We start from the raw sequence: 13,888 nt of genomic DNA on the forward strand, positions 1-13,888 counted from the left end.
TCCGCCAACCTACCCATGGGTTACAATGGTCTGGACATCTACATACCAGAGCATGCAGCCGATTCTACAGTGTTACTGTTTTTAGTTCTAGAGTAAAGACAAATCTTTCCCATAGCCCCCTCCTGGCGTCCCTTGATCTTTATCAACTGAAAAACAAGCTTATTTTTAACCCTAACAAAACCTAGTTGCTGCTTGGGCCCTATTGACTCCAAGACTCATCTGTCACAAAGAAGCCAAAGCCATACCTATTTGTGAGGTGAAACAAACACAAAGGTCACCTCCAAGTTCAGATTCTTCCATGGGTGTGGAATGGTAAACCAGGATGAAAATTTCACATAAATCACCAAGAACACCATTAGAAAAATTGGGCCCTATTAACAGGCCATCTGTAGATCCTCTCAGACAGGTGAAGGAGATTAAGAGATACAAACTTACAGTTACAAATAAGTCATGGGAATGAAAAGTGCAGCACAGGGAATATAGTAATAGTGTAATAACATTGTATAGTGACAGATGGGGACTACATTTACTGTGGTGGGCACAGAACAATGTATAGAACAGTCAAATCACTAGGTTATACACCTGAAACAAATATAACATTATATGTCAGCTATACTTTGATTAAAAAAGAGAGAAAAAAAAATAGGCCCTAAATAAAATTCTAAGCTAATTCAAGAGGCAAAAGAGAAGAAAAGCAATGATCACCATATACTTCAATGTAATCATCTTGTAATTTTGCTCAGAGTTTCAGGAATACTGGTCCACAGGGCACCTGGGTAGCTCAGTGGGTTAAGCCTCTGCTTTCAGCTCAGGTCATGATCTCAGGGTCCTGGGATTGAGCGCCCCCCCCCCCCCCCGCCGCCCCACAGGGCTCTCTGCTCAGCGGGAAGCCTGCTTCCTCCTCTTACTCTCTCTGACTGCCTCTCTGCCTCCTTGTGATCTCTGTCAAATAAATAAATAAAATCTTAAAAAAAAAAAAGAATACTGGTCCAGGTTTTTAACAATTAGAAAATGACACAAATGTCATTGGTGTACAAAATCATGCAAATGTAAGTGAGGACAATAAATGTTTAAGACACAGTGCCAGCCCTCTCCAATAAGGCTTCACGTGTCAGAGGCTTTGACACAAAGTGACTCAGCATTCACATTAACTTATTCCATTAGTTCTGTAAGAAGCTAAATTGATCCATCCCTTATCTATTCTAAACATATTCTTTCAAAACAGTTCTTGGGAAAATGAATCTCGTGAAGCACCACAGACCGCTATCACTACCAGCATGGCTTTAGCCCTGCCCCTGCTAGTCCCTGTGTTCCAGGTGGCCTGCACCACCCCAATACTGCTCCCCCATACTTCCTCCCCTTCAGGCCTGGGCTTGCCTCCTGCCCAGGCTTTCCTGATGAGCTCCAACCTGACCTAAAGCTAGGGGGTGGGGAGGTGAAAGAGGAACCTGACAAGTGCTGAGCACCAGGCCCGTGCAAAGCACATTATCTGCCTTTCCCAGGTCTTTTCCCTTCCCAAATGGGGAGCCTGAAGCATGCCAGTAGCCCACCTAAGGTTTATCAGACTCCAGAACCTTGCTGAGTCCCCAGCAATTATCCCACTACTTGACTGGAGCTGAAAATACTTTCCCCTCTATTCCCTTCCTCTGACTTCGTTGCTCCCTCTCAGGAGTGGTCCAGGACCACTGAGACCCTAAAGGCCTCTTAGCTTCCACAAGCAGCAGCAGTATTCTAAGAAATGCTTCTTGCAGAGTCACGCACTGTGATCACAGGGCACATCAGAGTTGGTGGCGAAAGGTCTCTGCAGTTAGAGGTTCCATGCTCTGTCCTGAGAAACCCTAGAACCATGGGGGTGCTTCAGGGTTTCCACAACACGTGAGAATTTATTATTATCCATTAACAATACAGAACGGTTTTCTCGCCTCCTGATACCATTTCAGTGCTAAAACGTATATGAAACGCATTTGGATGTTCCATCCTCATCTATTTATCTGTATAATTTTTCACCGCTCTGAAATTCAGTGACTTCAGTAAAATGGCCTCCGGTTCCTCTTGATGGGGAGAAAACCACTTCTGTATTGCTAAGTTGCTGGTAAGGCCCACAAGATCGTAAGCCCTACGCAGAGGTCATGTTTGGTTCATCTTGGTTTTCAGTTACAATCAGAAATCTAGCACATGGGGGTGTCTGGGGGGTGGAGGAGGGCTCAGTCAGTTACGTGTCCAACTCTTGGTTTTGGCTCAGGTCATGATCTCAGGGTCAGGAGATTAGGCTCTGCATCAGGTTCCACACTCAGCAGGGAGTCTGCTTGAGATTCTCTCCCTCTCCTTCTGCCCTTCCTGTAACATGCGCTTGCGTGCTCTCTCTCTCTCTCTCATAAATAAACCTTAAAAAAAAAAAATCCTGCATATAGCATGTGTTCAATAAGGAGTCACTAACAATGGCAGCAACCTCAATAATAAAAATGGATCTTTTTGGTAGTCCACATGACTCGGTAACCCAAGAAAACTGGTCTCCAAGAGCTACTTCCCTAAATTTCTCCAATAACAAAGTATATACAAAAAATTTTAAAGGTTTTAAGATGAAAGTGAAAAGGAAATTAGCCTTCTACTTTGGGAAATTTCAATTTAAATTAGTCATCCTGTTTGTAAAATACCAAGTTTTTGTTCTCTGGAATAGAACTTGAGCAAAAGATGGGTTTCATATTCTAGTGTAGATATGGGCGGGGGGGGGGGGGGCAAACGCACAGGTGCTGAGTTTCTGATTCCAAAGGCTCTCTCTGACTGATATTTCAACTCGTGACAAGCGCAAGCCACCAATCCAGAGTCCTTTCACGTTCATGTAGAGGGAATGATTATCACAGGAGACGTTAGCAATTCTTTTCCAGCGTGATGTAAGCTGAGGCAGCAGCGCCAAGCAAGCGTCCTTGTCAAACACGTTCCAGCCTTCTGGATTACTTCACTCACATCTCCCTGATTAGGATGCATGCCGCGTGCTGCTTAATACAATCTGCCATCGAATGCCAAGTACTTCAGAACTAAATTAGGAAATATGTCCCAATACATAGAATGATGCTAAGAGCCCTAAGTGGGTCTCTCTCTTTCCTTTATGAGGCATGAGACTCATCGTCAACGTAATGCTCTTAAATGAGGCAATTGAATCTTTTACCCCTCTACCTCTGAGAGCAAAAATTTAATTCAAGCAGCAAAGGAATTAATAAAGATAATATGGTATCATAAATACCATTTTCATGGATGAAGTGTTTTTGACAGGTTCAGGAAATGTGAGACATAAAAACACACTTTAGAGGGTGAGCAACAGAGTTGACACTGATTTCCACACTGCAGCACAACGGAGGCCGGAGTAATTGCAACTACACTTGTTTTCCCTCACCATCACATGCCACTCAGCAACGGCCATCTTTCAGGTCATGTATGCCACTGAAGTAAAGAGCCCAAGAAGGCAATATCAAAACTCTAGAGCCTGTAAGCCTGGAGATCCCTGCACACAGGCAGACCAAGAGGGACCAGAGCTTTCTTTCTGATCCTTCCTACCTGAGCTGGAAACAGCTGAACCACCGGCTATATTTACAAGCCTTTTCTTAAGACTAAATACCTTACTTTTTTGAGAGAGAGGGAGAGAGAGAAAGCATGTGTCCACGCATCAGGCAGGGGAGGGACAAAGGAGCAGGGAGAGAGAGAATCATAAGTAGGCTCCATGCCCAGCACGGAGCCTGACTTGGGGCTTGATCTTACCACCCTGATTTCATGACCTGAGTGGAAAACAAGAGTTGTTTAACTTGCTTAACCAACTGAGCCACCCATGTGCCCTGAGATTAGATACATTTGTGTGATGTTCCTTGGTTTCATTTCCTTAGGAGACTATGTGTATGAACAGGCTAGGTTCTAAAAGTGCCAATTCGCTGAAGCCTGTGCAGAATGCTGTTGTAACGTGCCAATGCCAGGAACACAACTGGTGTTCTGTAACTCTCCACGCCCAGCACGCATCCGGCTGGCTAGATGTATGAACGGATGGATCCGAAAACATTATTACTTGATGCTCAGATAGCTGTGGTTCCTATAAAATGCTAATGTGATTATCACATGGTGCAAGGATATTCTCCAACTGAACACAAATAACACTGCTGGGGCACTTCTACAGGTTAGGGAAATTCTGGTCGCTGATTCAAATTCTGTATCAACATTTGGACTTCACTATCTGCTTTGATCATAGTTAATCAATAACGGATTATAGCTAAACCCCAGTTCTGTATCAGTACAAACAAAGATAAACCAAACTCTCTGTTCTCATAAAGCCTTCATCTGAATCCTAAATACACAGGCCAGAGGCACAGACACAAACCCCCATGTGCATTTAGCCGCAGGCAAACTCTCCTGCTAATAGTCTCACACCATCCTAATAAAATGTGCTGGGCCACATGCTTCCGGGCCAAAGCAAATAGAGCCCAAACATGGTATTCACAGTGTAAGCACAGTGACACTGAGCACCGCACATAAGACTGTTTGGGGATTATGATATTATAGGATAGCAGGAGGATACTAAAATCTTATAGAGCCACCCATGACATGGCTTAGTTCACCCAGAAATGTTACAGGACAATTAGTTTCCTAAAAATGCAGGTTTTTCTCAAACAAGCAGAGAATTCATTGAACACAATCAGATGGACAATGCTGCCTCCTCAAAACTGGAGAACATTTCCCAGATATAGCGTGGCCTCCCTCACGCTCCAGTGGGTGGCGTTCATGCTGGAGAAACGTCTCAATGCAAAGTTACAACGGCCCTACTAACAACCACTAGCCATCCACCCACAGAAGTGTTGGAGGGTTTGGAGCTGCACTCACATAATATTTGGATGACTAATGGTACTATCAGATTCAAAGAGATGCTGAGACACATTCTTGTAGTAAATTAATCTCCATTCTTCATTTTAAAACACCAATGAAAAATACCAGGTAATGACTTGAGGGACAACTTTTAAAAGTAAATTTTCATAAAATCAGTGGGTTAATCAGCTGATTCCAATAATTAGTGCTTTTATTTTTCTAGATTTTTTTTTTAATTAAAGAGAAAGACAGAGATAGTGACAGAGATAGCCAGAGAGAGAGAAAGAGAAAGAGCATCAGCAGGGAAGAGAGGGAGTAGCAGGCCCTCGCTGAGCAGGAAGCCTGATGTGGGGCTTGATACCAGGATCCTGGGATGATGACCCGAGCTGAAGGCAGATTTTCAACCGACTGAGCCATGCAGGTCTCCCTAATTAGTGCTTTTAATGGGGTTGAAAAACCCGAGATATCCAAAACAGCACTTCTTTCCATCAATATCCAAAGGATACACCCACTCTAATTTTGTGCTGAAATATCCCTTTACTGGTTTCTCAAATACATCCACACAGGTAAGTCAAAGAGGACCTGACTATGAAAAATTTATTAAAATAGGACAAATTTAAGCAAGGCTAGTGCTAAATAAAACTGTCACCTCACTACACTGAGAACCTCAGACATAAAGGAGATAACCAAACTTGAAAGTATGATAGATGAAAACTTAGAAGGCAAATAGTCTCTCTTCTCTCAATAAATGAGCTCACCGGGGACCAGAAAAGGTTTTTTCAAAGCAAGAAAGGAAATCAACTGCTCTCCCCTCCCCCACCTCCCAGGAACGCACAACACGAGTTAAATCATCCTCAATCTATCTTTCCAGCTAAGCTGTGCTCAATGTGCTCCCACAAAACAGGCCAACTAGAGCACAAAGGGAGTCCGTTGTCACAGTGAGGTTGCAAAAAGCCACATGTATCTTTGACTGCTTTATGTGTCCTCCTGAACTAAGAATAGCTCACTGAAATCCGGATGCTTCAATTCTTTGCACATTTACTAAGTCGCAAAACTAGTGGACACCTTGATGAACGAGATTTGATCTTAGAGGGGACTATACACAGGGGAAACAAGATCTAAAAATCACAACCGGAGGCCAGACATAAACTATGAGTGGAGGAAACAAACAGGAAGCACCATGATGGTCATGCTCACAGGCCAGGCACTATGCTTAAAGCTTTACACACAGATTTTCATCAAACCCTACCATTTCATGAAGTAGCTACTATTCAGAATGCCCTTTACCAATGAGAAAACTGAGGCCTAAAAGGGTTAAGGTCCCACAGGACAGCAGGTTACTACAGAAGTGGAACTGAAATTCGGCTGTGTGCATCCAGAGCCTGGCTTTTCTCCGGGTCATAACGCTGCTCCGTGGAAGACGGCCTCCTTCCTGAAGGAGAAGCTATGTCATCAGAGGAGCGGCTGGCTCAGGGAAGTTCCTTCCCAAGGACTGCACCCACTGCCAGCAGGGTCAAGAGCAGGCAAATTGGAGAAAAACAAAACAAAACAATACAAAACAGAACTTGATCCCTTTCTCCCCTGATTCCAGGGGAGAGAGAGAAATCAGCTTTAAGACCAAATACTTGGCCTATAGTCAGGATAGTAAAATGCTAGGTAATGGTAAAATTTAGTCAATTAAAACACCTCTCTCCTTAATTTTGACTCAAAGATTATCAGAAGGCATTTTTATGCACTACAGGTGAGAGATTTTGCTGCAACCCTTTTAGAGGGCAATTTGGCAAAGTCCATCATCATCTTAAGGCACACACCCTCTGGCCAAGCAATGTAACTGCTAGGAATTTATCCTAGAGATCTACCACACAAGACTTTCAGAAGCTGCAGTACACATCGTAGTGTGGTCTGTAGCAGCCACTACCCGACTGCGCATCCGTGAGCGGGGCTTGGATAAACAGACATGGGCCATAAGCATACGCTGCAACCCTAGTGAGAAGGAACATAGTATGTGCTGACAAAGAACGCTCTCCAAGGTATATTACTGAATGAAAATGTTGAGTACAGGACAGTATGTATACTATGATCTCATTTTTTGGTGTATAAATGTCCCTATAAATGCATGAAATTCCTCTAGATGGATAACTAGAAACTGTTTAATAGTTTCTTCTGTGGAGTGGGGTTGAGGGAAGGAACGAGAAAGGAAACCATTACTTTCATTTTACAGCCTTCAGAAGTGCTTGAAGTTTCTTATTTTTTTACCATGCTGAAATATATTGCCTGAATAGATCTTAAAAATTTATCAGACAGCTTTAATTTTTTGTCTTCAAAAAAATAAAAACCGATGTTCTTTTTTGTTCCTCGTACATCTTAATATTTTTGTACCTTGTTTCCTTCGTATACCCATCCTAGACTCTTCACACCGAAAGCAGCCTGGTTGGCGGAGACATCCAGACACGTGACGGGCTGGCCGTAGACATAATGGAGGGTTCTGGCAGAGTCTTCAGCTTTTAGCAGGTACACCAGATCTCCAGCCGTGGCCACTGCCACAGGGTACCTTTCAGTATCTGGAACTATTTCAAGGTAGTCAACCTGTGAAAGGATAGGAGTTATGGAGTCCATCAGGTCTCACCCATGGTTCATCCTGACTTGGTCAAAAATATACAATTCCTCCTCTATGTCAATAAGACCAGCAACCTGACTGAAAAAGATGGGCAAAGGCTCACAAGGTCACAGGAAATGAGAACATAATTCTTACACTAATAAAAAGTTGCTCTTAAAAAAAAAAAAGATACATTTCTGATAAGAGAAATATGAAGTAATTCGCCAAGATACCATTTTCACCAGTCATATCAGCAAAGATCAATTAGCCTGATAGGACACTGATCTGGAAATGGAGGGGGACAACCATACTTGCAGATCCCACTTACGGTTGGTGGGATATAATCTGTTCCAACCTCTCTAGAGGGACATCTGGCAATACTTATCACAATGTCAAATGCACATTTGCTCAGAACCAGCAAGTCAGCCCTATGGATTTACTTACAAGTAAACTCACATGCAGGCAAAACAATTGTGTACAAGGTTATTTACTATGTTGTCTTAGCTAAAAATTGGAAAAACCTAAACATGCCTTACCAAGGGACTAATTAACAATACATCTATGCATTGGAATACTATGCAGCCACAGAAAAAAAAAAGCATGAAGCATCCTTTATACACTGATATAAATGGAATCATCTCCAAGATACATTTGGTGGGGGGGAAAGCAAGGAAGCAAGGTAACAGCATTCACAGTGAAGGATGGCCAGAGGGACCATAGCACGTATGTGACTTATGCAAATATAAATCTGATAATATTGGCTACTTTCAAAAAGGGAACAGAGTTCTTTGATGGGGTGGAAGAGAGATTTCTCTCTGTAAACCTTACTCTATCTTTTAAATTCTGAACCATGAGGGTATAATAACTATTCAAAAAATAAAGTGTTTTTTTTTTTTTTTACAAGAAACTGAAAAAAATCCACTCAGTTCTAAATTAGCACCATTCACATTTTAACATTTGTGCAAATACCAAAACTGTGTTGCTAAAAGGCTAAAAGTACCTGAGGTATCTGTCCTCTGCTGGCTTCAAAGTCATTGAGGGTAGAAAGACCCCTTTACTACTCCTGACTGCATTATTTATTGCAACCACTTTCTCTAATCTGCACGGGCATGAGGTGCTCCCTTCAGGAATAATTTGCTTTTCTATGTCCCTGAATGGCACATGTCTCCAGAGCACAGTTTACACCAGGTTTTCACCTTGAGTAAAATGGGAGAGTACAAAAGCAGAAGGTGTGCCATGCTGTGTAATTATGAAAACCACTGTGGAAAGGGACAGCACTGCCCTGACAATAAGCCAAAGGAGTTCAAAAGCCTGCATCCCGGGGACTGTCCAGAGGAGCTTGAGAGAGAGTAAACATCCGGGTGATTCTGCTAATCCTCTGGCCCTAGGGTGTGAGTGGCAGGCCCCATGTCCCCAGCCAAGAACTCATGACAAAGGACAGACATTCTCGGCCAGTAGCACCAATCGGGGAACGCTGCCATTGTGATTCAGGGAGCCTATCTGGGAAAGACAAAAATGGCCCAGCTTTCACAGGCCAGGAGGTGCCTTTTTCAGTGACAGCACATTCTGTGGCAACCCCTCGGTCCAGGATGAGAAAGAACACACAAAAAGCATAATAACACATGCCTCCAGCAGCGGTTGCCTCCTTCCTCTCTCCCCTATTCTAAAACTCATTTCTTATTTTCCAAAAATCAACATCCTCAGTCTAGCCATTTAATTTCACTTTACTGTTGGATTTTTGACAGACCAAGAAGCTCAGATCGACTGTGGCTGTGCCATTTGCCAGGAGCTGTAAACTACTTTAAAAAGCTTCCAGTCTATGCCAGGCTGCCACCTTATTGCCAAGGCAGGATTTACACTTTACAGAGGAACTCAAATCTTAAGTAATTGTCGAATTCATATAATTATTGCTCATCTAGAATATTCTTTAGGCAGAGACCAAATGATAAACACTATGGTAGTTTCGAGAACAAAGAGATGGTACTTCTACATTTCTCTAATAAAACTCCAAGAGGAGCAACAGGCAGTTTCAGGGAACCACCACTGGAACTGCAGAAATTGCTCACTAGAGGGACAAGAAGCTTACGGAGGGGATGTGGAGAGGCCAAGGGCTTTGGAGTTACTCAAGCCTAACAAGAGCTCTACCAGGGGGGAAAAGGGAGAACAGGATCTGTTCCAGGTCAGACCACAAATTCATTATTCAAAATTGGCTTTTCTGTTTGCTCTCCCACTAGTGCTAAAATCAAGGTTAAATTAAATCCAAATTTAGCACAGATTTCAGCTCTTCCTTCTTACCACAAAATCATCTCCCACCATATAACCACGGAGGCTCACATACAAATGGTCTCAGAAACAGGCTCTATGTGAAAGAACTCTTCAGGCTGGCCGAGCTTCACGCATGACATCCTGGAACACAGCTACCCAATTAACGCGGACTTATATTTATTTTCACTCAGGTGCTACTCTTAATTGCAGGTGAGAAAATCCTAGGTGAAGAAAGTGCAGGATGGAAACCTTCCTTCCCATATGGATTGGCAGGATACGACTGAATTCATTTTCACTTATATAATAGGCTAGAAACCAGGCTCAGATTTCCAGGGGTGAATGTCCTATGAACGAGAAGGAAGCCAGAGACCCCAGTAACCAGAAACACTAGTCTTGAAGTCAGCCCTGAGGTTTGCAGCACAGCTTCTTAGCGCTGAGATATGGGGCTGAGTTATGGGGCAAGTTGGTTTACTACTCCAAGCCTCTCCTGGCTTTCTGGTAAATGGGGGAGAGATACTAGCTATTTTGTAAGGTTGCCAAGATTTAGAAATGGAAGGTGTCCACGAAGCCCCGAGTGGATGGGAGTTGCCGACATCATTACTATCTGTCTGTACTAGACCTGGAGATTTCAACAACGGAGGATACAGTGATCAGACCAAAAAGCTTACCAGTTTCTGAACTTCAAATTCGGCAGTGATTTGCCAATACCCCTCCTCACTGGGGCGTAACATCACAACGTCAAAAGCAGAAGCCGTGGCCACAGTCACGTCGTCCTGGCTAAGAGCGAGTGCTTGTATTCTTGCGTCATGCTCAAAACGATGGACAGGATACTTTCCAGTCCTTAGATCCCAAATATTAAGAAATCCTATGTAGGAAAACAAACAAACAAACAAATAAAACACAGGTAATAATTGTAAATTCACTTAAAACGCACAATTTTAAAAACAATTGTTCATGGGTGCCTGGGTGGCTTAGTGGGTTAAAGCCTCTGCCTTTGACCGGGTCTTGATCCTGGGATCCTGGGATAGGCCCTCATCGGGCTCTCTGCTTCCCTACTCAGCGGAAAGCCTGCTTCCCTTCCTCTCTCTACCTGCTTGTGATCTCTGTCAAAGAGATGAACAAAATCTTTAAAAAACAAAACAAAAAAACAATTGTTCACTATAAAGAAAACTAAAAGGTAAATGATAAGTTTGCATCACATTTTTAAAAGAAGATTTTATTTATGTATTTGACAGAGCGAGAGAGGGAATCCAAGCAGAGCATGTGGGAGAGGGAGAAGCAGGCCTCCTACCAAGCAGGGAGCTCAATGTGGGGTTTGATCCCAGAACCCTGGGATCATGACCTGAGCCAAAGGCAGACACCTAATAACTGAGCCACCCAGGTGCCCCAAATGTGCATCACATATAACAAAGGGTCAATTTCCTTAATAACAACTTCTAAGATTCAGTAAGAAAAAAAAAAGTAATTAGGAAGTGAGCAAAGGACATGAACATCCTGGTCACAGAAAAAAGAAATCCAACTGATATATAAACATAAGAAAAATACAAAATTTCACTCACGATTACAAAAAGTACAAATGAAAATGATCACAGAGTATTATTTTCATCAAATTGACAAATGGACAACTTCATAAACATTTTATTGTTGCGGATGTGCGGAAATAGGCTCTATCTTAAACTGTTGCTGGGGATGTAAACTAATTCACCCAACTCTATAAAGGCAATTTGATAATATTTACCAAATTACAATGTATATGAACGGTCACTTTAATGTTTTTAATTATGCCAACAGATTGGAAGCTATCTAAATGCCCACCACAGTTTGACATTTAAATAAAATGACCAGTTAAACAAGACTACGTCAACCTTATATATAAGCTATATGAAATGATCAACAAAATGTATTACTAAACAAGAAAGAGTAAAGGACAGAATAGTGGTAGAGTATGCTATACTACTTTTGTGTTTTAAAAATTTACACACACACACACTTACGAGGACTATCCCTGTGTATGGAAGGATACACAAGAAACTTTATTAATGACTGACCTTGAAGGAAAGAAACCAAGGAGAAGAGATAAGAACAGGAGGGCATTTTACTGTATATCATTTGTATATTCTGAAGATTTTTCCCAAAATTATTTTGACCAAAAATAAAAATTTTAGAAAATGTTTTTATGAGAAAGACTTAAAAAAAGAATGGGAGGATATATATCAATTGCTGAATTTTTTTTTTTTTTTTTTAAGATTTTACTTATTTTAGAGAGGAGAGAGAGCGTGAGCACGCAAGCACGGGGAGAGTGAGAGGATCTCAATCAGACTGCCTGTGGAGTGCAGAGCCCCACATGGGGCTGGATTTCAGGACCCTGAGATTATGACCTAAGCTGAAATCAAGAGTCAGACACCTAACCAACTGAGCAACCCAGGTTCCCCTTAAATATTTCTAACATACGGGAAAAATTTTTTTTAAGATTTTATTTATTTTTATTTATTTGAAAGAGAGAGCACAAGCAGTGCTTGTGGCAGGCAGTGGCAGGCAGAAGGAGAGGCAGAAGCAGTCTCCCCACAGAGCAGGGAGCCCAATGAGGGGCTCAATCCCAGAAACCTGGGATCATGACCTGAGCTGAAGGCGGACACTGAACTGACTGAGCCACGCAGGCGCCCCTAACATACAGAAGTCTTCATTCTAACTGTCCATTCATGCAACAATTACGCCCCAGTTTTATTGATACAGCTGACATACAACATTGTATCAGTTTAAGTTAGCAACATGATTTGATACATGCATTTATTGTGAAATGATCAAAGTTTAGTTACCACCCATCACCTTGCATAGTTAACAAATTTCTCTTTCCTTATTAGAACTATTAACATCTACTCTAAGGGGGTGCCTGAGTGGCTTAGTCGGTTAAGCGACTGCCTGCTTCTCCCTCTGCCTGCTGCTCTGCCTGCTTGTGCTTTCTCTCTGTCAAATAAATAAAATCTTAAAAAAAATAAAAAATACAAAGATCTTCTCTCAGCAACTTTCAAATATACAATACAGTATTCATGATAGTCACCATGTTGTATATTAGATCCCCAGAGCTTACTTACCTTACAGTTGGGAGTTTGTACACCTTTTGGCCACCTTCACCCATTTCCCCTACCTCCACCCCAAGAATCACAAATCTGTGCTGAGTTTGTTTTTTTGTTTGTTTGTTTAGATTCTACAGGAGTGAGATGATACAGTATTTGTTTTTCCTCTGACTTATTTCACTTAGCATAATGCCCTCAGGGCTCACCCCTATTGTTGCAAATAGCAGGATTTCCTTCTTTTTGGGGCTGAGTAGTATTCCATTGTATCTGAATACCAAATTTCCTTTATCCATCTGTCAAAAGACATTTAGGTTACTCCCATGTCTCTGCTATTGTGCATAATGCTGCAGGGAACATGGGGGTATAGAAAGCTCTTCGGTATAGTGATTTCATTTCCTTTGGATAAATACCCAGAAGTGGAATTGTTGGCTCATCTGGTAGTTCTACATTTTTCTGAGGAACTTTCATGTTGTTTTCCACAGTGGCTGCACCAATTTCCATTCCCACCAGCTGTGCATTAGGGATCCTTTCTCCCCACATTCTCGCCAGCATTTGTCATCACTGGTCTTTGATGACAGCCATTCTAACAGGTGTGAGACATCGTGCAAACAATTATTGAGCATGTTATAGACAGGGCACTGCTCTAGATGCTTGCCAGATCTGAAAACAGCCATTAACCTACACTCTACAAGATTCTTGTATTTCATCCTTCCACACACAACCCTCTTCCAGCCACTGGGAACAGGGGTACTTTCTTTCACATCATTATAAAACATGAGCCTGACTATCCCACACTTGTTAAAAACCTTGATTTCTACCTATACACCCTTCTCTCCAGCTCCCTGGGTAGCAGCGAATGCTGCTACCCAGATGAACTCCTCTTATACACATTGGCCATGTTTCCACCTTCCTCAAATAGTCTAGAGTAGGGACATCCAAGTGTGGTCCCCAGGCCAAAAGCAGCAGCAGCAGAGGCAGCATCCACTGCTGGCTTTTTAGAAATGCAGATTTGGGGGAACAGCAACTATGGGATATACGCTTGAGCCTGAGCACCAGTCGTTTGCAGGAACTTACACTCTTCAATCAGAAATACAAACTTTTGGGACACCTG

General features: G+C 42.3%; 1 protein-coding gene across 1 annotated transcript in view; it reads right to left on the minus strand.

Moving 5' to 3' along the window:
* The window catches only part of FBXW8 (F-box and WD repeat domain containing 8), a 126,798-nt gene that overhangs the window by 31,500 nt on the left and 81,410 nt on the right, over positions 1–13,888 (minus strand). The window contains exons 6-7 of the mRNA XM_059138655.1: positions 10,372–10,568; positions 7,222–7,428 (exon numbers count right to left, since the gene is read on the minus strand). Of these exons, the coding sequence (XP_058994638.1) occupies positions 7,222–7,428; positions 10,372–10,568 (404 nt within the window). The remainder of the gene's footprint in view (positions 1–7,221; positions 7,429–10,371; positions 10,569–13,888) is intronic.

This window comes from Mustela lutreola, chromosome 11, assembly GCF_030435805.1.
Source record: "Mustela lutreola isolate mMusLut2 chromosome 11, mMusLut2.pri, whole genome shotgun sequence".
In the NCBI taxonomy this organism is placed as follows: domain Eukaryota; kingdom Metazoa; phylum Chordata; class Mammalia; order Carnivora; family Mustelidae; genus Mustela; species Mustela lutreola.